This window comes from Semicossyphus pulcher, unplaced genomic scaffold, assembly GCF_022749685.1.
Source record: "Semicossyphus pulcher isolate SPU_LCO1_2020_fin unplaced genomic scaffold, fSemPul1.0.p SCAF_25, whole genome shotgun sequence".
NCBI lineage: Eukaryota > Metazoa > Chordata > Actinopteri > Labriformes > Labridae > Semicossyphus > Semicossyphus pulcher.
Genome location: NW_027211699.1, coordinates 5724207 through 5749249, shown reverse-complemented (window position 1 = coordinate 5749249; position 25043 = coordinate 5724207). Strand labels below are relative to the sequence as shown.

General features: G+C 43.8%; 1 protein-coding gene across 1 annotated transcript in view; it reads left to right on the top strand.

Annotated features, from left to right (window-relative positions):
- LOC138604332 (protein shisa-8) overlaps window positions 1-21182 on the top strand; it is a 104056-nt gene extending 82874 nt beyond the window's left edge. Inside the window, exons 3-4 of the mRNA XM_069676247.1 lie at window positions 10118-10234; window positions 20528-21182. Of these exons, the coding sequence (XP_069532348.1) occupies window positions 10118-10234; window positions 20528-21033 (623 nt within the window). The 3' untranslated portion in view covers window positions 21034-21182. The remainder of the gene's footprint in view (window positions 1-10117; window positions 10235-20527) is intronic.
- Window positions 21183-25043: the final 3861 nt, after the last annotated feature.

Genomic DNA, 25043 nt, shown 5'->3' with positions numbered 1-25043 from the left:
CACACTGGATGGTGTGATGGACCTACGTGAGCAGATCCACTCATCTGGGGCTTTGGAACGACCTGGAATCGGCCCCGAGTTTGAACGACGAGGTCAAACAAGGTCATATCAACAGTTCACGCCTGTCGCAAGTTAATTTGAAGGCACAAAAAAGTAAAATAGGTCTCTGATTAATCATCACTGTCGTCAATTAGCCAAGAGATATAAAACGACCCTCACTTGACCTCTGTCATGCACCAAGAACAGATCTGCAGTCTGAGGCAATTGTTGTGAAATCTTCTTTTTCATCAAAGATTAATTCAGGCAAATTAGCTCAATGTGTGCGACCCAGATTGAGTCCTGTTGCATAACGTCGCTTTCTTTACCTCTCCAAATTTCTGCAGCTGTTAGAGGGAGCTGCAGATGATTATGCAACACACACACTCGCACACACACACACACACATTGACACAAACAAACAGCACATGTTCCAGTGCACTCACACAGTTGCAAGACCGCTCACAAACACAAACGAAAGGAGACAAAAACCGCACACAAAGCGCGCAGGTTAGCGGCTGAATTTTAGATGTCTGTGCAGCGCTTTAACGCTTTTGAATAATTGAATCTTCAGAAGTTAAGAAGCGGCGGCCCGGGGTTTGCTTTGTTGTTGTTGAAGAACAATTAGAGAGACGGGGAGGGAGGGGGAGAGAGAGAGTATGAGTCACCGTGACTTTAAGAGGGGGGGGGGGCAATGGGACTTCAGACGGCCGTCAGAGTTAAAGAAGCTCTTTGTAGATAATGAAAGAGATTTCATGGAATAAAGAGATTCAACGACTGTTACATAACGCGCACATGCAGGCACAGAAAAAATGCACGCATAAAAAGGCAAGCACTAATGATCTCACACATTATCTGCTGGCTGCACATTTTTACAATCACGTCTGACCATCTGGAATTGAGATGACGAGTGTGTTAAATTGGACATTTCATTTAAGAAACAGAAGAAAAAAAAAACAATGAGGAGGATGCAGAGAAAAGAAAGAGAAACGGTTGGCTTTAGATTAAATAAATAATAAAAAGTCTCCTCTGATGTTTTGTGTCGCTATTTTCCTGCCGAAACTGTCCAATAAAGTCAAAAGAGTGACGCACGCTGTCCATGGTGCTGAAAACAGCTGCTGTGCTCCTTTCTGTCCCTTTTCTCTCTCCTATACATCTGCTCATCTGTCCCTCCTCTTCATCAGCTTGTACTCCCCCCGTCGTTTGTTCCATTATCTGTGACGTTTAATTAGAAACATTTACAGGGATGACAGTAATCTGTTTCGTCTACGATCTGATTGAATTCTTTCTTCGACTTCAGACAATGGATCAAATGACTTCTGAGCTCTGCCTCGTGTTTTAGAATCTTTTATCTCTTCGTATTTGTTTAAAGGCAGTTTAAAAGTTTTGGTTATGTCTCATTTTCCATGTTTCCAGCCGCAACATGCAGCATGCGGATTTTTGTCTCAACACTCTGATGAACTGTTTTATCACCTTCCCTGCACAAAAAGGAGATGGACAAAGTTAGCAACTAGCATTTTAAGTATGTGGAGCATTTAGGTGAGGTGAGACTAGGACAGTAAAAGGAGAGTGAATAGCAGACATTCATTCATCAGGTGGCCTAACAAATGCTAAAGCTTCTCGAAGTCAAAAAAATAATCTTAAAAAGAAAAGTCTTATTTTATGGGTTAAAAACTATATCAGGCATGTTGACCTTTATAAGAGATGGCTTATGACCTCAGACAGGGCCGGATCTAGACTTTTTTTGACTGGGGCACTGACTTATGCAGGGGTGGCATGAAGTATGTGTCCACACACACACACACACACACACCCACACGCAAATGAACAGCATTTAATTAACCCTTCCTTCTCAGCTTAACTCTTTAAGGACTCAAACAGAAGATGTGTGGTCAGAGTAACAATTTAAAGTACTAAAGGAAATGCTAAGCTACGAGCGGCCTGTTGCAACACAGCCCAAATAGTTGATTTTAACACAAGTCTGACAAGGCCAATAGCCAGTCCTAGTTTTGAATTTTGGGGTGGCCATTTAGATTTCAAGGGGGGCCCAGGCCACCCCTCTGGATCCGCCCCTGAGTTTTCTTCCTTACCTGAACGCCCTTTCTTATTCTCCTTTCTACGAACCTTCTGAGGTCTGATTTTCTGTGTGCTCAACAGGCCTTCCCCAACTGTTTTCATGCTATAAAATACAACTTCATGTTAGGACTTCATTTAGCAGGCGTTTTTGTCCAAAGCAACGTACATCTGAGATTTAATACAACACAAGCAACGATCAGGATGGGAGGGAACGAAGTCAGCAAGTGCTTCGACACAGGCAGTGCACAGGCAGTTTTTAAAAAATGTTGCATTTGAGGCTTTTAACAGAGTTTGAGTCCAAACATTGAAAAAAAACACCAAACCTAACAACAAAAGCACTAAAAACCAAAGTAAACAGCTACTTCCTTAAAAACAAACCATCAAAATGTTCGCAATTTTATAGTGAATGTGTGACTCAGCTCGACTCCTACGCTGTGTTTGATTCCTGAATGGACGTTCAGAGTCTGACAACAAAATAGATCCCTCCCTGGATAATGTTAGGCTTTCAAAATAAAGAGAAATGTCTAAAACTTTTTATCCAGTGTGAAGTTAAACATCAATGATGTTGCAGCAGTAGCAAAAAAAAACACAGATTGCAAAGTTACGATGTTTATTCAAGGTTCCTGGGGAGGGTAGAGGGACACTGTCCATGCTCCATGTTTACTTCCAGTGTGTGTGTAGATGTATAGCAGTCTGCAGCATTATGTAAAGCGCTGAGCAAGACAGGAAGTTCAAATTTCGATGCCTCTAATGCTCGGCCTAAAGGCTGATAATAATGCTTGTCCTGGGACAAACCCTCGTTTAGCCTGCACAGAGCGTGTGTGGCGGGGAAAGAGCAGGGGGAGGGGGCGATGACAGAGTGAGTTCCTCATTGAAATCAGTGTGCTGAGATGACTCCATTTAGTCCATTTAACACAAGAAGGGAAACTAAGAGAGAAGCGGGGGAAAGAGAAGGCAAGCTGTGGGTGCAGCGACTCTTTCTAGTCATTTCATCACTCTTGTTACGTGCATGTCACATTACAAAGTTCAGAACTCTCGCTCGACTGTCGCAAAAGACAGGCAACAAGACAAGGCGGAGTGTGTTGCATCACCGAATGTTAGATGTAGTAATCCAGACGAAGAACTACTCTGCTTTTGTCTCACGGATTCTTCTGCTCTGCCAACTGTAATCAAAGTTAAGGTGGAGAGAAGGAGAGTTTAAAAAATTAAAGGTGGATGAGTGCTCCTAACCCGCCTCGTTGCAAGGCAACAGATGGCCTTCCTCACACTCACGGAGAGAACAAAACGATGAAACACAGGGAAAAAGCAGGTGACCGAGGAGGACATAAGCTACAGGAGCAGGAAGAGGCATGTGACAAGGAATGTGGCAGAGAAAAACAAGGTGATTCAGAGAGGAAGAGACGGAGAGAGAGAGGGATGAAACAGAGACAGAAGAGGAAAGAGAGGATGGTGAGTGTGCTCAGCAACTCAGCATCTGCTCATTCTCTGATGTGTTGTTAGCGTGATTTACAGGGACCACAGCACAATGTACTTCAGCACACCTCACACAAATGCTGCGTGTTTTTTTTCCCCAGCACAGATTTTAATGAAGGAGGCCCATATGTCCCACACATGCCACCCACTGGGAGCTTTAACATGCGATGATGGTGCTGTTATCTAACAGATTACTGGTAATGCTTGTTATCTAATTTTGTAGAATATAACAGTGTAAAAGTTATATTTTGATACTGTTCATATTTAATCAAGTAAATATATCAGAGAATTATAGATAAAATCTTAAGCACACAGAAAACTGATGCTGTTTTGTGAAATAGCTGCAATATCATAGTAGCATGCTAACGCTAACACTGCTGTGTTAGAGCAGAGAAATGGAAATACATGCATAATGAAAGTGACCCTATAACAATAACTAGCTGTCCATAACCTACAATAACAGACATTATTGGGCATTTCCAAAAATAAACCCCAATGTGGAAACGACACAAAGTTACAAAAAATGTATTACAGCTGATTAGCAGAAACATTAAAGCTAAGCTAACAGAGCAAATTATTTATTTATACATTAATTTCAATGAACATTTTGTTATTTTAGGGAATACACAGACTCAATTTATGCCTGGAGTTGTGAAGAATAGTTCCACTCTCATGACTGTGCGCTAAAAGCTCGCTCACATCAAACAGCTGGTTAGCTTAAATAAGATAAACACTGGATGACAAGAGTCTAACAGGTTGCTGCTTTTAGTGGAGAAATAGTCCAGAACATTCCTCCCAGGAAATCCTAACTAGATGTTTATTACTCTTTGGTTTTTGCATAGATAAAACAAACTCAATATAGCACGCTATATAAGCTAGCTGTTTACCCCTGTTTCCAGTCACTGTGCTACACTTGGCTAACGTGCTGCTAGCTGTAGCTTCTTCATGTTTAGTGTACATGCATGAAAGATGCATCAATTTGTCATCAAACTCTCTCAAGGGCTTTTTTTAAAACTCATCTATCATCATTTATATTAGCAGCAAGCAGCTGTTTTCACTGTGTGCCACTTGTTTAGCTAGCTACCAAACAACGGACAAAGCTAGCAACTAGCAGGTGACTTTCAAGTGTACAGACATGAAAGTGGCATCAATTTTGCCTTCAATCTGTCAGTGAGTCAGGTAATAAGCTCTGCCGCACTATTTCCTGAAGGTTAAATAACTTAATCCTTCATATTCTCTATAAAATTACGGTCTTCAAACTTCTGAGCTAATGAGATTAAGCCTCTCCTTCTCTCGAACGCTTACATGAAATGATGTGACATCTACACCACTTGCCTGTTCACGCAGTTTGCCCTACAGTTGCATAAGTGCTTTCATTTTAGCCTGCGTGTGTGCGCCTGGAGGACTCGCTCTCGTGTCCCTGTCCGTTTAACGCAGCAGTCATTAAACAACACAGGACCCTCCTGTCTTTCTCCCCTGCCTGCTACCCACACCATGCCATCCGCCTTGCATCTATTTTTCTTTCTCTTTCCATCTCTCTCTCTCTCTCTCTCTCTCTGTGACAGTAGTCATGTCAGAGTAAGGCTGGCTGAAGCACTTGCAGCAGTCTGCCTCTTTGATGTTGAGCCCTGTTGAATTAGGCCATCACCCAGCGGTGCTCTGCTGCCTGCCTGCCTGCACACACAGTACACTTGCGAGGACACAAACACAAAGAAAAACAAATGCACGCTGGTAGGAAAGCATGCACATAAAAAAGAAAGTATTCATGCAGCTGCTCACACAGCAGAAGTGGATGCACACACATAAATCATGCATGTCTCACAAAAAATAACAGTAAAACACGTCTGAACATGTCCTATTCCCTCTCTCACCGTCTCTGTCTTGAATAACATTCATATACTGTAAGTCCTCATTTCCTTCTCCGCTCCTCTTTAATAAACATAAATTTGAATTCTTATGAGTGCTTCTCCTCTGAGGCCTTTATACTATAGTACTTCAAAGCACACGCACACACTCATGAACGCACACACAAAAATGTAGGACATTCAGCGAGAATTTATTCAAGAATACAGAATACAGGGAGGAATTTATTCCCTTTCAATCTGCTCTCTCTCGCGCTGACAATATGGCGGTATGAATAGTGCCAAAGTGACTAAGGCAGGGAGCCTCCTGAATTACACATCAAAACAGACTGCTGACCTGACGCTTCATGAAATGAACATGATGTCTTAAAATGGAGAATATAAACTCCGTTAAAGGACAACAAATCAAGAAAAGATGACACAGAAGGAGGAACTTTCTCGAGTTAAGTTCCCCAAATCATATGCAGCAAATATTAGTAAGGTCTTGAAATGATGCATCTGCCCTAAACTAAAACCTTTCTCAATCAGTAAAGCTGCCATTATCAATATTTGTATCGTAATAAAAGATAAAATATTCATGTCTAATTTAAATTTTTGTCAAAAACCCAACATTTTCCACCTCCAAACTCTGTCGTTCCATCAGCTCTAGGGAGCTTTTTAGCTTCTTTTAACTTTCCATCTTTAGCCCCAAGCTTTGACAGCTAGCTTACTTGCTAGGTTGCTCTGTGGAGCTAAAAGTTTAGGTTCGACCAAAGGGAGGATTTCATGATAATATTGGTTAAAATTAAGTTGTTGAAACTGACTTAAGCGCATGTTGTATTTTGTTTAACAGAAAAAAACCCAGAATGGGATGCTGATTTAGCTAAGTGGGAAGAGCAGGCACCTCATATTCTGAGGCTAAGTCCTTGATGCATTCAACGTGGGTTCGACTTAGCGGCCCTGTGGTGAATATCATACCCAGTCTCTCCTTCCCATATCTCCTGTCACTCTTCACTGTCCTTTCTAAGAAAGGCAAAGGCCGAAAGAAATGTGGAAAAAATGCTTTAACAGACATTTCTTTTTCATGTCATCTTGACTTCACTGTCCAATACGGCAGCAGAAAGCAGCTGTTTAGTAAAAGCTCACTGTATGCCACCTGTTTAGCTAGCTACCAAACAACAGACAAAGCTAGCTGCTAGCATGTGAACACAGTAGCGCGTTTAGCTGATAAAGAGCTAACTATTTTTCACTCTGGAGTTATGGGCAACTAAAACAGAGCTTAAAGAAGAGAAAAAAGGGACGAACATCCATTAGGTGGACAGAAACATGACCGCATGTGAATGCTAATGTGGCTACGTATCGTATCGTGTGTGAACAACTGTTAGCTAACGCATTAGCTGCGTCAGGTTGGGTAAGTAAGCCTTTACATATGTCAGCATTGTGTTCACAGATATGCTATTGCTACTGTGTGTTCTCTATCAGACAAAGACTCTTTTTATTTATCTTTTGATTATCATTCTTTATTACAGCACACTTTACAGAACACTTACAACCTACTGCATCACTACTGGAGTGTTAGCCGTTTTACTCCTCACTCTTTACTTTTTTTATTTGGTAGAAACAAAATCCAAACCATTTCATCCATATCCAATATTTTTATCCCATCCCAGGTTTTATGAGCATGACTGTTCTGTGTCACAGTGTAGCCGGAGCAGCATGTACCAGATTTATAATCAAAGAGCAAAATACAACAGTGTGCACATTACTACAGTATTTTCTCTCTGTGTGTCTCTATTATCTCTCTCTCTTGGCTCTCTGGTGGCCAGGAACAGCCCTGTGGTCAAACTGGAGACCAGCCAGGGATCTTTCCATCAATTAGTTGATTTTTTTCTCCCCCCACTGTCCATCTCTGCCTTCAACTCTCTCTCTCTCTCTGTCTCTTTCTGTTCTTCCCTCCATCTCTCTCTCTCTCTCTTTCGGTCTCATTATTTCCACTGTAGTTGGCTCACTAGAAGAACGCTAGAAAACGTGGCATCGAATGTAGGACAGTTAAAGAGCAAAAGATTTTTCTTCAACTGTTAACTAACCACCCGAAAGATCCTAAAAACAAAGCGCTTATGGGCAGTTTGTAACGTCATGACCTTTAACCTCTATGTTTGAGGTTTTGATGGAGGAATTCATGAGGAGAGCAGTTACCGGCGGCTCACATAAGACAATTGCAACCCCTTTTTTTTTTTTACACACACATAAAATTACAACACACAGTTGTGCCTCCCCGCGCTCCCCGCCGCACACAGCGTGACATCACTGCATATCAATTACACGGGGAAGTGAAGTTCTATTTCTAATTCAATCAGTCAGCGCTGGTGTCACATCTCTCGCTCCCCGGCTTTCCCCCTGCCTCCCGCGCTCTGCCCGCCTCGCTCTCCTGTTTCCCCCTCGCTTCATTCCCACTGATGCGTCTCAGTCATCATGGGGCTGGTGGTAGCGGGTGGCGTGTTAGTGCGCTTGTTTATGCATGTGTGTATGAGAGAAAGTGTGTGTGTTTAAGTCGAAGCCTGTAGAGAACAGTTTAAGGTTTACACTTTTGGAGTGGAGATTTATCGTACTGGTCCAAATATAAGACGACCCTGATTTAAGACGACTACTTCTTTTCAAAAAAGACCAATTTGCCGGAAAACGGTGGATTGGCCCCTTCGGGTGGGGAGTGAGTCTCTGCCTCAAGCGAGTTTAAGTACCTAGGGGTCTTGTTCACGAGTGAGGGTAAAATGGATTGTGCGATTGACAGGCGGATTGGTGCGTAATGCGGGCGTTGTACCGGACCGTCGTGGTAGAAGAGGGAGCTGAGCCTGACGGCAAAGCTTTCGATTTACCAGTTGATCAACGTTCCCACCATCACCTGTGGTCATTAGCTTTGGGTAGTGAGCAAAAGAATGACATCGCGGGATGGCTCAGCCTTAGAGGTAGGGTAAGGAGCTCAGACATCCGGAGGGCGCTCGGAGTAGAGCAGCTACAGTACTCCTTCGCATCGAAAGGAGCCAGTTGAGGTGGCTCGGGCCTCTGGTTAGGATGCCTCCTGGGCGCCTCCCTTTGGAGGTATTCCGGGCACGTCCAACTGGGAGGAGACCCCGGGGCAGACCTAGAGCTCTCTGGAGGGATTATGTATCCTGTCTGGCCTGGGAATCCCCCAGGAGGAACTGGAAAACGTTGCTGGGGAAAGGGAAGCCTGGGTCACCTTGCTTAGCCTGCTGCCACTGCGACCCGGCCCTGTTTAAGAGGAAGATAATGGATGGAAGGACCAAATTTGTTTTTAGAAAGAAAACAATTTTAATTTACTTTTTTAAATAAAATCACATTTTCAATATGTTAGATTAAAATTGTTACATGTACATTAAATAAAAAACCTAGCGCTACGGTCGCCCATGATTTTTTTGGGCTCGCCATTTTTCAGACATTACACTCTGTGGTAACGATTATAAAACAAGACTAGGTCTAAACCTAATATGTGGCTGACCACATCAGGTCAATGTGTGCTTTTGTGGGCAATGTGTTACAAGGACTGTCCTAATGAGGCCGATGACAACGTGTTTGAAAGCAGGTGCGCGCTGCGGATGTAGGTGAGGACAGCGGGCGAGCAGCAGAGGAGCAGCCCCACCCACTCCCCGAACAAAGTATCCAGAGCCGTTTAGAGAGGGAGTCGCGTCAGTGGAGGTCCAATATGCTCCATGATCTGCCATTGCGATGTCGCAACTCTCTCTATCTATTACTCTGAAAGTACTGTCACTCACGGCAGACTTCACTCGACGTCTCTCAATCGGATGGTTGGGGGTTCGATCCCTGACTGCTACAGTCACATGTCGAAGTGTCCTCGGGCAAGACACTGAATGCATAGATTATTAACGCTCAGATGTATGTCGCTTTGGACGTCTGCTAAATTAAATTGTAACATCTTAACTCACATACAGACCCATGTGGTAGGCTGAGAACGATCTCTGTGTCTCTCCGTCTTTATCCCCCTGGCTCTGTCGTTGTGAGTGACATCTGGCCTCAGTCATGAGGGGTACACTCGCTTCACAAATAGGTAGCGCCGTCTGTGAACGCATACTGGGCTTTAAAAGTCTAGACCCCGAATATAAGACGACCGCACTTTTCAGAAGCATTTCAAGAAAAAAAAAGACACGTCTTATACTGGACCTATACGGTATTTGAGAAGTGAGGTAACCTTGTTTCTCCAAAGGGTTTAAATGACTAAAATGAAACAAAGAATTGGTTTAGCATGACACCTCTTGTTTTGTGCCACACTGTTCGCTTGCATTTCTGTAGAAAAGGTGTGCGAGTGTGGTTCCATTCTGCTTGTCAGCGGGTCGGCCTATTTCAGTAACATTTGCTTCTGGCCCGGGCAACCTGCACATCTAAAAGGTTTCATGAATATATTAACTTAAAGCAGAAACATTATGTAATGAGAGCTGATAGAAATGCGAGCCTCGGCTAATCATTTTATCCATTCTCCGGAAACGAGCTTAACTAGCCTGTTACATCACAACCTGCACACAGAGCCTGTTTGATGAAGAACACATAGGTTGGAATACGTCCGGGAATAAGACCATGGTATATCAGGGTTAATGAGGACTTTGTTTTATTGTTAATGTTCCTATAACAGGTTCTATTTCTGTCCGTGTCTCCTTCCTCAGATCATAACCATTTGAACAACGCAGCCTTGTCTCCCCTGGGTCCTGCTATGGCCTTGTCTCACCCTCATAACAACCTGGGAATCGGCTTCAACAAGTACACCTCCCTCAAGGCTGTGGGTGAGTATCATTACGCACACACACACACACATATACTGACTTAGACGCACACCTTTAGAAGCGCCACCTGTATGAGTAGTTAATAATGCATGTGAAACCGTGATGTGACATAAAGAATGCAGGCTAACTGCAGAGTTAAGTGAGGCCAAACGCCGCTCAGTGTAAACAAACCTGAACTGGGATGATGATGAATTCTAAACGTCGCACACACCGAGTGGGAAATGGGTTAAGGGGGAGCAAGCGCCCATTAGGATAATGAATTTGTTATGAGTCCGACTCTCATCCAATCAGGCTGATTCATGATTCATGCCTGAGTGCTGTGGCTGATTTTTTCATGTTATATAAGATCACTGCAGCCGTGATGTAAATGTTATGACAACGTCAGACCCTCAACACCACCCAAACACTCCCACCATGATCTGTTTATTTCAACCAGTGTTAAAGTCGAGGTATTTAATCCTTTTAGATCACATCCCCGGTAATATTATGCATCTATTTCACAATATAGGCCAAACAAATATACAGAAAATCCATTTCTTCGTATTCTTATATCAAAATCTGATCATTTTTTCTTCCGGTAAAACTACATTTCAGCCAATCAATCTGCAACATTTAGCCGCAGAGCACCGAGAGCGCTCGGTCAGTTAGCTAGCTACTGCGCTGTGGAGAACGTCTGTCTACGCCCACTTCTCAACGATCAAATCAAATCCCTCTCATGATATGTCCCGCCTGCACGTCCTGTTTCACCTGGAAATACGTCACGATGCGGAAGCTAGATACTCTCGAAATGCCGTTTCAGCTCGACTTTAATATGTTCACTTGTATCAAATATTTCAACATTTTTAGCAGCTTTTTGTTGAAAAAAGATACTAAAATTATGTTTTTTATCACCTTGATGTGTAAAACAAACTGCAACACAAAACTGATCAATAGATGCATCAATGGAAGAAAGCTTGTCTGTGTTAAGTAAGAGAAAACAAGACTAGGTCTAAACCTGGTATGTGGCTGACCGCATCAGGTCAATATGCGCTTCTGTGGGCTACACTGGAGGCGTGGCGTGTGAATGACGGCTGCGTGACATGTTAATTTTTCTTTAAAATGCACGAAAACAGATACGAGTCTTCACACTGCTGGTGTGACACACGCGTATCTCGCGTTACTGATCTCTGACAGAAATATTACCATGTCCTTATGTAGTAAAAGTCACAGGCACGGAGAGTAAAGCAGGTCAACACTTCCGGTATGCTTTTTCAAAGTAAAAGCCCGATCTGGAATTCTGACTCGTTTGTACACAGTGCTTTTATTTTGAAGTGTTTCCCAGCTGTTGTTGTTCTTATTTCTTTTTTACTTTATTTTAACTTTTCCAGGAAATGATTTGATCGGTAAAGTCACTCACGCGCTCCTTATTGCGCTTCCTGCATAATTTCCTTTGAAATAAAAAGTCATAAGTCATAAGTCTCCCGCAGGCTGTATATGTTAGTAAAAATAAATAAATCACATCACGCTACAGACGTAACTTAGGTGCGATCTGTCCCTCTCTCCCCCACGCTGGCTCGCTCTCCGTCTCTTTGTCTCGGCTCATACGGTTGTTTTCGCTGTGTGTTAATTAAGGTCCCGTTTCTAATGTGAATAGTCAGTCAGTCACACACAGACCCAGGTGTAGGGCTGACCCCGGCGGTCAGCCAAAAACTGAAGCACTCATCATGCAGCACAGAACTTGAATGAACTGGGCGGCTTCTTCTCAGCAGCGTGAGGTGACAAATTAAAGTGAAAACACAAGTAAATAAGCACAGAAACATGATGCATTACCATGTTTAAATCATGATAAGAACAACACACAGAAGTTTGGCCCAGCTATCTGAGCCTGTTTACACCTGGTATTAACCTGCGTCCTGGGTGATCCAATCAAAAGTAGACAGCTACTGTTCACAACTGGCATTACAATGTGTCTGCAGTAAACACTAAATACAATTAGCCTCATTAGCCTATAGAAACAGAAACAGAGAGAGAGAGGAAGTGAGTGTAGATTCACAGAAATGTCAGTCAAGTGTGTTAAGTGTGTAAACTCTACTGCAGATGTGAATGTCACTGGCTCCTCAATGAGTCTTGGGTGCGTTTACACCTGTGCTTAAATCTGTCCACTCATGATTGGATCCCTCAGGACGCAGGTTAATACCAGGTGCAAACGGGGATTTAGAAACCTCCTGTACAGCTCAGACTTGTAAAGTTTATACCAAAACACACTGAAGCTGTTCTGACAATTGGGCCCTTTCTTACATCTGGTGCAAAGCAGGACGCGGCGCAGCGCAAGAGTCATTGCTAGTTTCAACGGGCGTTGTTGTCATTTTGACGCCATTTTTTTTTACTTAATAGGACAGCTGAAGAGAGATAGGAAATATGGGGCGAAGAGAGTAGGCAATGACAAAGGGCCTGCGGTAACTGCGTCAAGGACTGTAACCTTAGCATATACTGTGTCTGCTCTACCGACTGAGCTAAAGCAGCGCCCCTCCCCATGTTGTTTAAGCAGCAAATGTACCTGCAACAGTCTGTCATCCAGGGCTGTGTTGGTCTTAAAATAAGGTGTGGTTTTGTGCACTGGTGGCGCATTTCTATCTTAAGGCAACGCAAAGCAATCGCACCAATAACTCACAAAAACCAGGTGCAGTGCCTATTTACGGCGCACATTATTGAGCCTATTTAGACACTACAAATACACTCTTATTGTTGCACACAGGGAAGCAGAGCATCGGTGCATTTTCTGAACTACAGTAAAAAATATAGTTGTCTTCGAGTGCACCTTACTTTGCACTGAGCATTACTTTAATTAAGTGTTGTTTGAGTGCTCTATGCACTGTTCAAACGTGCCCCCTTGTGTTGTTTTTCCTTTCATTTGGTCGATCCGTTAGAACTCCCTTTGTGACATCAAGAGGGAAACCAAGCGCACATTGGGATGATTGTTGCATTACAGCCATGAAAACATTATCTGTTGTTGTTATTGGTGATCAGTGCTGTTAAAGCTCAGTCACTATAACGCTGACAGTTACTGACAGCTTCTATTAATAGCACCTGTGATCAGCTATGGAAAAAAAAAAGGTCTGATGATGATATAATTTCACTGCTGAAGATGACATAACTCATAATGGACTGACATAACTCAATTGGTTCATCATTTAACAGAACAAAACATGCACACACACATTATAAAGTCTTCCTCCCACAGTTACACAAAAGGGCTACAAGCGTAGAAATGTACACACACACACACACACACACACAAATACCATCATCTGATCAATGCAGACAGACGAGGACGCGGTGACTCCGATGATGAGCGACAGCTTGACACATGTACATGTTCTTTTCTGTGACACAATATGCAAAGAAAGACGAGACCGCCCGTCTCACATGAAAACTATCAGACAGAGAAACTACAGAGCATGAGACATGCCCACGTTTTAGGAAGAAGACTGTCGACCGTTAGCTAAGCCCCGCCCCCGTGTAGCTGCTTCTGTCTTTCCAGTTTTTATCTTAAACACTACATAATGTTTACAGTGAAAATTTGATTTACAGCTGTATATTACTTAAATTAAAGAATGAGTTCTTGAAATCAGACGGTGTTAGACAAAAACAGGCTTCTGATGTTTAGCTAGCTATCGTGATTTAGTCATTAGCACAAGCAGAATAGCTAGCTACATTTAGCTCCTAGAATTGGTTGAAATTGCTGTTCCAAATTGACATTTTAACGTTTCTAACTGGTTGTAAGTTGGTATTATAGGTATGATGAGAAAAGATGTAAGAGCAGGCCACTTAAGAAAAAAAAAAGAAATCAAAAAGAAGCAGCGTGTTTTTTATTTTTACAATTTTGGGGGAAAAGTTTAATCAGATGAACCCGAGTACGACAAACGTATTGTTTCTCGACTAACGTTGCAGGGGGATACCTAAGCGTAAAGCCCCCGTGCAGAAAACATTTATTCCCAACAAGTAGGGCACTCAGACTCTAGCATGCAGATGTCTGTTTATAGAGATTAATGAGAAGCTAAAGCATCGTCAGATCACGCTGACGGGAGCCGGGATGTCATTACGGCGGATTACGTTCCGCCTGCTTTTGTTCTCCTCATGAACTGTTTTTCCTGCATACACCGCAGCCTGCTGATACGTGATTGGTCAACATTACTCGGACTACAAGCAGAACATTTGCCTACATTTCTATGTAGAATCTGTACATAGAGATTTCTCCAAACCTCATCGGATATGTTCAGATAAATTTTGTCTGGTATGCAGTGAATTGTTGAGGCGACTGCCTTACAAAACTCTGTGCCCATCTTGAGTGCATTTAAACTTTTATGGTGTTTTTACTCAAAATAAAAAATATATAATAATGTAATAAGTTACGTTCAGTCAGCACAACAGAGAGCTCAGTTTAACGTCTCATAGCAGGTTTGAGTGTGTTCAGGCACTATACTGAGCTAATTCTGGCTAATTCACTAGCAAATGCTAACGTCAGCTAACTTTAACTATAGCTTTATATCAAATTTGGAGTGCTGTGGGTTTTTCCTCAGGCGCACGTTTCTTGCAGAACTCTCTCATATAGACTCAATGTATGTTTCCTTTGGTTTAATTACGACAGCAGGCCGAACACGACATGTGACATCCATGATACTATAATATAATACGATTAAATTCTGTATATGGCTGTAATATGATGACGTTATGGTTCAGAGAGTCTGTGATGCTAACTGTGAGGAGAGCGAGCCTGCAGCTGCAGGTGTGAGGACAAAGTCACGGCTAGGACACGCAGCACTTTGGAGAGGAGAGAGAGACAGCAGGTATCTGGACCAAGCTGCTTGCTTCTTTGCAAACACATTAGGATTTAACGCAGAGGTTTACTTACATTTGTTTTCCCTCACACAAAGAAAGTTACACACAAGTTAAACAGAGGAAAGGAAGCTGTAGTACAAAAGAGGGGGAAGGATTAAGTAAAGGAAGAGCATAACAGGTCAAAGAGGTCAGCACTCAGTGAGAGCAAACCTGTGCCAGGAGCAGCAGCAGGAGCCTGGCACAAGCAGCTCTGATATATCTATCTTCATTAAATGAAGACAGGTGGACGAGCAGTGAGACCGAGATGCTAAAGGTGAGAGAGTGAGGAAGTGAGAGGAATGAGGGAGGAGGGAGGAGTGAGAGCAGAAAGCAGGCTCGTGAACTGTTCAGTTAGTGTTTGCTTTCTGAACACTCTTTAGACTAATTACTGTTTAATTAATGTTTCTAAATGAAAGTTCGCTAAAGCACAACGTTTTCAGTTGAGTTTTAATGATTAAGGAAAGTCTGAACAAGCACAGTGAATTCAATCTGATTCATTTGGGGGCGACGAATAACTGGATAGACACTTTATTGATCCCGATCGCTTACAAGACATATGACATCACACATCTGTCACCATTTGTTTGTTTTTTTAAAGATCCTTGTTATAGGACAGCTGAAGAGAGACAGCAAATACTGGGAGAGGCATGCAGCAGAGGGCCGAGGGCGGGAGTGGAGGACTGTAGCCTCTGTATGCGGAGCGACTGCTCTACCAACTGAGCTAAGCCAGCGCCCTGCTGGGGTGTTTTTTATGTTACACTGGAGATTGGAGATTTAAAATTCTCTGAAAGATAGCCTAGTATTTTTACGAGTTGGAAACCATCTGCTTCAGGCTGCTTTCAAGTCTGTTTGTTTGGTCCGAATCAACGACCAAATTGTTGCATTCTGCTTTGGTTTGTGTTCACGCGGCAGCTTTTACCAGCGGACCAAAAGTTTTGATGCGTGAGGAAACTGCTCTCTGATTGGTCAGAATTTCCATGTCATAAACTCCCTGCAGTAAAGAGAGAGAGAGAGAGCACACTCCTCAATCACACTCAACTCGATCGCAGACTTTAATGTCTCGTTCCACAGATCGATCGGCTCCGCTCTCCTTCAGTTTTTCACTGAACACTTTAAACTCCTCCGTGTTCTTGTGCGTTTCCACAAGCGCTTGTGAAATTGTTTGGTCAGCACATATTTCTACTTCCTCGTCGCTCCCCTACGTCTGTCCTCTACTCATCCTGCTGCATGGCTGCGTGTCTGTCTCTGAAGCTCCGGCACTCACAGGATCATGTATGACTGAATTTAATGCCGGTCACGGACGTACACGTTCCCAGATTGTTAGAGCTACGTGTTACCTAGTCAAAAATGAGACAAAATTGTGTTCAAGGTTAAAAGTTATATTAGATCTAAACAATACAGTACGTTAAACTCTGTAACCCTTCTGAGGGCCCAACTTGTGCGCTTGTTATGCGATGGCCCAGTTTTGGCCCACAGGCCTCGCTTTAGGCTGCTGCTGGATGGAGATCAGAAGCTGATGTTTTTGAAGAGTAAGAAATACATGAAACACAGATGGAAAAGAATGAGAGACAAAAGAGAGAGAGAGAGAGAGAGAGAGAGAGAGGGAGCATGAGCAGATGGAGAGTTTGTGTAATGGAGAGGAAAGCACACAATACTGTCACAGAGGAGCCTGCTGTCAGGTGCTCCTGCTGGCAACACGTGTGGAAACACTCAAATGGACAGAAACAGCAGTTGTTGAGGGAAGGAGGGGTGTGTTAAATTCATTGTATGAAAGGCGTCCCAGATTTTCTGCCCCGCTCACAGATTTGAACCAAATTTCCTTTCAAATTCTGCTGCTGTAGATTCAGCCGCAGTATTTACCCCGAAACGTCAAGACAGTGTCCACTGTTCCTGGAAACACTGAAACAATAAAACATCACAAAGCCCGTCTGCGTACTTAAAACCGAAGGCTTGTTCCACACTCAGCATACTGTATTATAACTACCGTCTATCTGTGGAAATACTGCCGATGATTTACTTCACATCATCGTGACAAAAAGGCCGCTGGTAAGAGCTGCCAAAAGCATGTGATGGACTAACCTGCTCAGACACATCAAGCAGCTTATTCCCTTTTTGAAGAGCAAAGAATGTATGTTAATGCGTTCTTTGTTGCTGCACGCATGTGCCTAAACGTGTGTGACGTTCATGTGTGCAAATACACACTAATCCTCAACATGCTTCTTCCTACCTTGCACAATTTAAATGAAAGCAAAGCTGTTTTTTTTAATTCATTCTGCTCATTCTTAGTCATCAGTTTTGTGACACTTTCTACTTTATTGATAAGAATATATTCCTATGTCTTTTCTCAGAGGTTAAGTCTCACCACGCCCATCAGTGATGTCACAGTAAAGAAATCAAGTCTTCCTAAAGTGCTTGATGTTTACGTTGTGGTTGGGCAAAAGCAGGATTACATTTGTCTCCTGCTTTGAGAGTCGAACGGAGGGAGTGAATGATTACCGGTGACTCTGTTTCCCTCCTGGAGAGCTGCTGTTCAAGAGCCCTGCAGTTACACAATGGAGCCACATTTGAAGTGTTCAATAAGCAATTACCAGACGGTTATAGCACAGGAGACTTCCCTGTAATAGGACAATATAAGACCACTCCAGGTGTTTTCTGAAAGGACGAATATAAGACACTGGTTTTATTCATGTCATGTATAAAATATTAGAAATAAACAGGAAAAGCTAGAGAGGGAAAACAGGCCTCCGGTGAAACAATAAATGTGCTGTCTGTTTGCAAGCAGCCAATGGATTACTTCTGTTTGCAGTCTTAATATAGTCAAAAGACTCTCGCAAACAGATGATCATAGATATTGCACATGAATCATGCACACAAGGCTCTTGTTTTGTGTAGGAACTGTAGGAAAACAAAAAACAAGAGGTCATATACAATGCCCCACTGTGCTTTAATAAAGTGTATCGTATCGTGTTATATTGTATCATATATCATATTGTATCGTAGCGCAGCATAGCGTGTCGTAAGATATCGTGTTGTAACGTACCTTGTTCGCGTTGTATCATATTGTGTTGTATCGTGGCGTAACGCATCGTGCCATGACATATCGCGCCGTGACATATCGCATCGTAACGTATCGCGTCGTGACGTATCGTGTCGTGACGGACGGCATTTCATCATATCACATCGTATCTCGTATTGTACGGTATGGTATCGTATTGTATCATTGGCCTCGTTCATAGACTTTCATTACAACAACTTAAATTCAGCTGGCCATACACCTTCTGTCGAGGATTTATGCTGCGTTCCAGTTCGTAGAAATGTCCGACTTCCGAGCGTTCCAGATGAACGACGCCAAACGTAAATAAAAAACATGGCCGACCGTGACGAACTGATGTTTCTTTAGCAAGTCTTTAGCCAATTTAACAGTCAGCAGTTCAGCCTACTTGCCCAACTTAAATTTGTGGAGAGAAGATAACTTACAGAGATTATTTTCAGTAACCAGCTATCTTATCACATCGTTGACATTTCTTATAATTTTTTTTACAATTACTATACGATAGTGCCATAGCAATTTTTGTAGTCGGAGGTCGTAAACTCTCGAGTTCCCAGTTGTCTGGAACGCAGCATTACACATAATTTTTTAAGTGTAATCCTGTTTCAGAGCAATACGGGCGCTAAAATGAAGGATAGAGAAGAACGTACCGTTTTCCTCTTCAAGAAAAAAGCATATTAAACAGGCTATACAAACAAGGTTGTCAGTGTCTTTAGGGCAGAGTCATATAGTCGAGGTGTGGGGGGGTTGTGATGACCGAACAGCAGAGTCGAGTTCCACTCATTGAGCTTGTACTAATCTGACTCGACACGCTGAACCAACTCTGTTTTTATTCCCTACAAATCTCCTGGTTTTCCCCGACAGTGACAATCGCTGCCTTTCCCCGTATTTACTCGCTTTAACTTTATTTGTTTCTCCTGGTGGTGTTGGAATTTTTAATCCAAGATCAGTGTCGGTAGACTGCTCAAAGCTCAAATATATAAATGTAGTCAAATCTTCATGGATGCACATACCCAACAGGCTGCAGGATTCATCATCTTTGCCGTAGCTTATTTTTTTATGTGCTTACCTAACACATTTGAAGGATCTGCTTTGAACGTATGGGATGGGATTGTGGGATGTTTGTGCGTGCGTGTAGGAGTCATGATGTGATTTTTTTTGGGTGACTTTATCCCGATGAGATGTCTGACTAAGTTAAGGGTCAGAGTGTGTCACATAATCCCACACAAACACACACACACACACAAACAAAGCTTGGCTGTTTAATGAGCAAGAAAAAAGGTGTGAGGGGAAAGTGACAGCAGTGAATTTGATACCAATTTTTCCTTGACAATACAGATTCCAATACCTAGACTTGAGTATTGGCCAATACCGAGTACCCCTCCGACACCAGCAGGATTTAAAAGAAAATATATATATATATATATATATATATTATTGAAGGAACAAGACTAGGTCAAAAGGTAGTATGTGCGCTATTGTGGGCAATGTGTTAAAGGGACTGTCCTTATGAGGTCGATGACAACGTGTTGACAACGTGGAAGCAGGTGCACGCTGCAGACAGTAGTGAGGACGGTGGATGAGCAGCGGAGGAGCAGCCACGTCTACTTCCCGAACAAAGTATCCAGAGCCATATAGACAGAGAGTCGCTGTGCAGTCACGAAGTCTGCAGCTGTAGGCAGCAAAATAACCTCGGTCTTGAATTGTATTATCCACGAAAAGTTGGATATCCGTTCACGGCGTGAAAATGTTTTACAAAGAGATGAGTGACGTGGAGGCACTGTCCTTATGAGGCCGATGAAAACGTGTTTGAAAGCAGGTGCACGCTGCGGACGTAGGTGAGGACAGTGGGCGAGCAGTTGAGGAGCAGCCCCGCCTACTCCCCTGAACAAAGTATCCAGAGCCATATAGACAGAGAGTTGCGCCAGTGGAGGTCCAATATGCTTCATGATCCACCATTGCGATGTCGCAACTCTCTCTCTCTAGGGCTCTAAAAGGCTCACTCACTCACTCAGTCAGTCAGTCAGTCAGTCACATACAGACTAATGTGTAGGGTTGACCCAGGTGGTCAGCCAGAACGACTGATTGCTGACATTGTGCTAGCTTTGACTGAAATTACACTCTGCTTGCTGCACACTGTTTCTGTTTGATATCGTCACATCCTAATTTACCGGAAACCAATCAGGCCGCGACTAAAGTATGGTATTGGATTGGTGCATTGACTTCCATACTCGCCAACACCCTATCTCACATTTTAGGTAGTTTCAAAGGTCAGTAGTTACTGGCATTGGAAGAACTTTATCACGTATTGTCATAAACGCTCACCAACATATTTTAACCATGTCTCTTCCTTTATTTCCCCTCCCCCTGTCTCTCCACCCAACCAGACACGACTGCAAGAGACTACTACAAGAGCTACCCAATGGTTGACTACACCCACCGCCAGTCCCCGCCCACATTCCAGCCAATCAACTTCCACCCCAAGGACAAGCCCTTCCTCCCGCCGCCCGACATCCACGCGCCGCTGGCCATCACAATCAACGCCTCGCAGATCCCCAAGCCGAAGATCTCAAAGACCAACACCCACCCGCTCACCTCCAGCTCGGCCTTCAAAGCGTGGGACCCCAGCAAGAGCCACATCCAGCACCCGGTGGCCTCCCACATGAGCATCCAGGCGCAGCAGCAGCACCAGCACCATCCCATCCAGCAGCAGCAGCACCAGCCGCTGCACCAGCAGAACAGCCGGCGCCAGGCCTACTCCAACAAGAGGCAGTTCAGCATCGAGACGCTGCCGGAGCTCTTCTCGCAGCCGCTGGGCTACGGTCACTCGCCGCACATGCACCCGAAGCACAAGGGACTGCCCACCAACAGCAAGACAGAGGTCACTGTCTGAACATGGGGATGAAAGTGGAGGAAACCAAGCGACGTCGTATGAAATGCTCAGATATCTTTAATATCCAAAGCCGTAATGGCGAGAAGGGAGCAAGCAAGCAAATATCGTGTATAATCTGATTTTTTTACCTGTGCATTTTCCTCATCATTGTTGACGACAATAATAAGAATATGAGTGATGTTTTCAAAAACCACTGGATGAAAACAGCAGCAGCAGACGAGCTGTGAAGGTGAAGGTGGATTGGCAGGTGCCGGCTGTGACTCTTTGAACCAGACGGCTCTACTAAATTATTGAGTGGCCTCTCAGTGTGTTGGCACAGCTCTCTCCTCCTTCTCACACCTCAATGACACTCTGCTCTGTAGCACTACTCCAACACGCACAAATGTTTAAATCCAACACACTCAATTTACCCCAAAAAACTAGCCCGAATGCACTCTACCCGCTTCTTCAGAGGCAGTCAGAGAGGCTAGTAGGGGGGAGTGTTTCCCCCAAGACTTTGGCTCCCCATCAGCAGAGACAATGCCATTGTGTTGTCAGCTCCCATTGCCCTCCAGCCCCTGCAGAGAGTGAGATACAAGCCTTGCAATTCATACCAGAGAGGAGGGCGGGGTGGGGGGGGGGAGGCGGGTGGTTATTCATCTCATTCCAGGGGCAAATGAGATGAGAAGGATCTGAACCATGTACGCACACGCACTACACACTTGTCAAAAACTACAGAAGGCTCCCCCAGCAGTGTCAGAGACCGCAGGCATCCCCGCTGACACACAAGCAGACGCACACTTGTGTCTCGTCTCACACTGATCCTCAGAAACCGGGGAAGAAGTGAATAAGCGAGCTCTCATCAGTGTTCGTAGGGGGTTTGTCCAGCTGCTTGTTTCGGTCGCCTCTTCTTTGTGTTGCTTCGGATGTTTACCTTGTGAGAATTTGCAGCGTAGAAAAAGGTGTGTTCAGGAAGGTCATTCAGAGTCACTCTCTCCTGCTCTCTGTCAGCTCTCAGAAACGTGTGGGGTTCTTTTATGTACAAATGGCAATGCAAAATGGTTCAGGTGTTTGGTCTAACCAGGAAGTCAAATAGTGTCTGAAACATAAATATATATGGTATGAACATCCTCCTAGATCGCCGAGATCCTCTCCTCGATGAGGGGTTGGTATCAGTTTGGTCTTCCTGTGACAGCTAAGCGCTAAAGCTGACATTGAAGTGCCCATCCTGCTCCAAAGTTGTCTGTTTTATGTGTCGATTCTTAGCTTGCATGCTAACGTTATCAAGTCAACTCGAAAAAAGGCATCAGCGTATTTTTCCAAAGTTGCGGGGTGTATGAACCCAACTTCTTCAAAGTACCACGGCATTATGTAGCGGTGGCATTTAATGTGTTCAAATATCTGTCGGCACCAGACCAGGTTAGTATCCAGTCAGCAGGGCTAATGTTAAGCTAGCTATTGATGATTAGCAAACAGCTTAAACCGAACACTTCCTGTTTGTTAAATCAAAATCGCTTGTTTCTGAAGCTAGGGCCAAGTTGGCAAATTCATAATTTGTGTTGATAACGAGGTTTTGAAGAGATTTAGAAAAAAAGTCTGGTTTACTTAGCGGCTAGATGTAGCGGCTAGCATCTGGACACAGCCTTCTCTTCAGCCTTCATTCCTCGTCTTTACTCTTCCATCTGATTTAGCTGCTCACTTAGTCCAAAAAATACATTGGACTATGACAGTGTTCAAAAGTCTGCATTGCCCTGAAATGCTACGACTAAGTTAGCATGACCCACAGAGCCACAATAGCCCATTTTAATGGGATATAGGCCAGCTTTATGTATGCTAGGATGTCTTTATATATGTTACACTTTATTTAAAATGTTATAAAACTAAAACCAACTCTGGTTTTTGACAGTAAACAAATTCAATTTAGTCTCATACCTCCACGCCACAAATACCCCCTTCCTCTTCCCTAACGCAGAACCGTCCAACAGCCGGTCTGACTCACTGATTGAATTCACCTTCATTTGTTATCATGAGGACACCAGCCACGCCGCAGTGCATATGCCTGGCTCGTGCTATTGTGCATCTGACAGGTGGTGGAACCTCATCAAACAGCAGCGCTCACTAACAGTCCAAGGTCGTACTTTTTGGAAGGGACATGTAGCCCGGGGGGGGTGACTTGGGGTCCTGAAATTTACTGTTAAAATCTCCAGCATTGTTGCATTTTTATGACTCAAATTGTGGTGGAGGTGTCTTTATTTGTGTTCAAGAAAAAACCTAAATTGATTAGTTCAAAGAGTTGACCCGCTGTGGACATGTATGCCTTTTTCCAGATCCTCCCAACGCCTGGAAAACACCTGTTAAAATAGTGACCATACAAATCCTGATTACACGCTTGTCTTGGTTTCTGCCTCAGTCGCTGCAAATTCTAAATATATATTAGCCCATAATACTTCCTGCTAAGTGATGTGTATTGGGGCATGTCAGAGCTTTTCAATCACAGGCGAAAAACGCTGATGTGGGATCATTTCAAGTGTCCCAATGGAGCTAAAGACGCCAGGGGAAAGAGAGGGAGAAAAAGAGAGCTTAGACGCAAAGTGACAGCTGTCTCATATCAACAAGTCCTCTGCAGGCTCTGTGGATCTGCGTATTACATTTTAATATTTGGACAAAATTATTGGTTGGGACAGTTTAATATTGGACATCTCTACCGGCCCCAACCAATTCTACAACCTTGCTATAGTCGCACACTATTTCCCCCTCTCTCTTCCTCTCTTTTTTTGCTCCCCAGCATCATCATCGTCTACCCCCAACCGCCCTTTGTGCATCCATGTCCACGGAGGCTCAAGCGATGGGTACCGAGCACTTTCGTACCCGGTGCTCCGAGCTGTTGTTAACCGTGATACTCTCACTGGGTCATCTTACTGTAGCATGTGTGTGGGAGAACTATAATTAACGACAGAGTCAGTCACAGCGTGTCTGACTCCAGATCTGCTCCCATCACACTCATAATTGCACTCCAAGGAGACACAAAAACTAGCAGCAACCCGACCAGATGCTTTGCGATACATTATTCACATCTTGAGATGTTCTGGTGCCACCATGGCGACCTTAAAAAATGCACCAAGTTGATTTTACGTTAAAGGCATGTTCATTTTTTAATCTATTGATTTTTCTTCCAGTCGGAAATGTCAGCAAAATTCCCCAATTTGCATGTCAATTTCATGGAGCTGCGAGCATGCACGAGTGAAACTTTAACGGGAGCGAATAAATTAGCAGCACAATGCTTGTTTGTAATGCTCCAAGGGCTTCTCCACTTTACCTCTCCAAGATGTGGGGGGAAAAAAACCTGTAAGGCAAGCTGCTCGGAGCTGCTGGCACGCTTTTGTAATAAGGGATCAGCCCGAGAACGGGAGATCATGAATACAAAAGCATCAATGGGATATGCATGGCGTGAATATGCATCAAACACATCTGCGCGTATGCTTTCGCCAGCGCTGCACCGTATGAAGCGCACCGAGCTGCAGCAGGTTTCTCTCCATCTCTTCCCCTGTCTCTTTGACTTCTATTCCCACGAGTTGCCACACTTTAAGTAGGTCACTTCATACGAAAAAGTTTTCCGGCCTCTTAAAGCCCTTCCAAAATCTTTCTCTGGGGTCCGTCCTTAATCACTCGGAAGGCATTAGAGGTTGAGGACAAACTAGGAACGACAGCAAGTAAACAAGCAATATATGTAAAGCAATAAGCGCCCAGCTGTCCTCGCCCTCTTATCTATTTGTTTGTCTGTGTGGCGCCCTCCTCTGAGTTTTGGGATGGGTGCTAATGAGGGTGTTTTAACCAAAGGGAGAGCTGAGCAGAAGAATGGGCTCTGCAGGGGGCAGGGGATGAGCGCGAACAGAGACGTGGGGTTGCATGGACGCAGCTGATACAGCGGTGGTTGCTTTCATTCAGAATTTCTGGGTTGTCCAAAAACATGAACATGCTTTTTATCTCGTTGATGACCATCTTCGAAAGCATCGTGCAGCTGTAGCTGAATT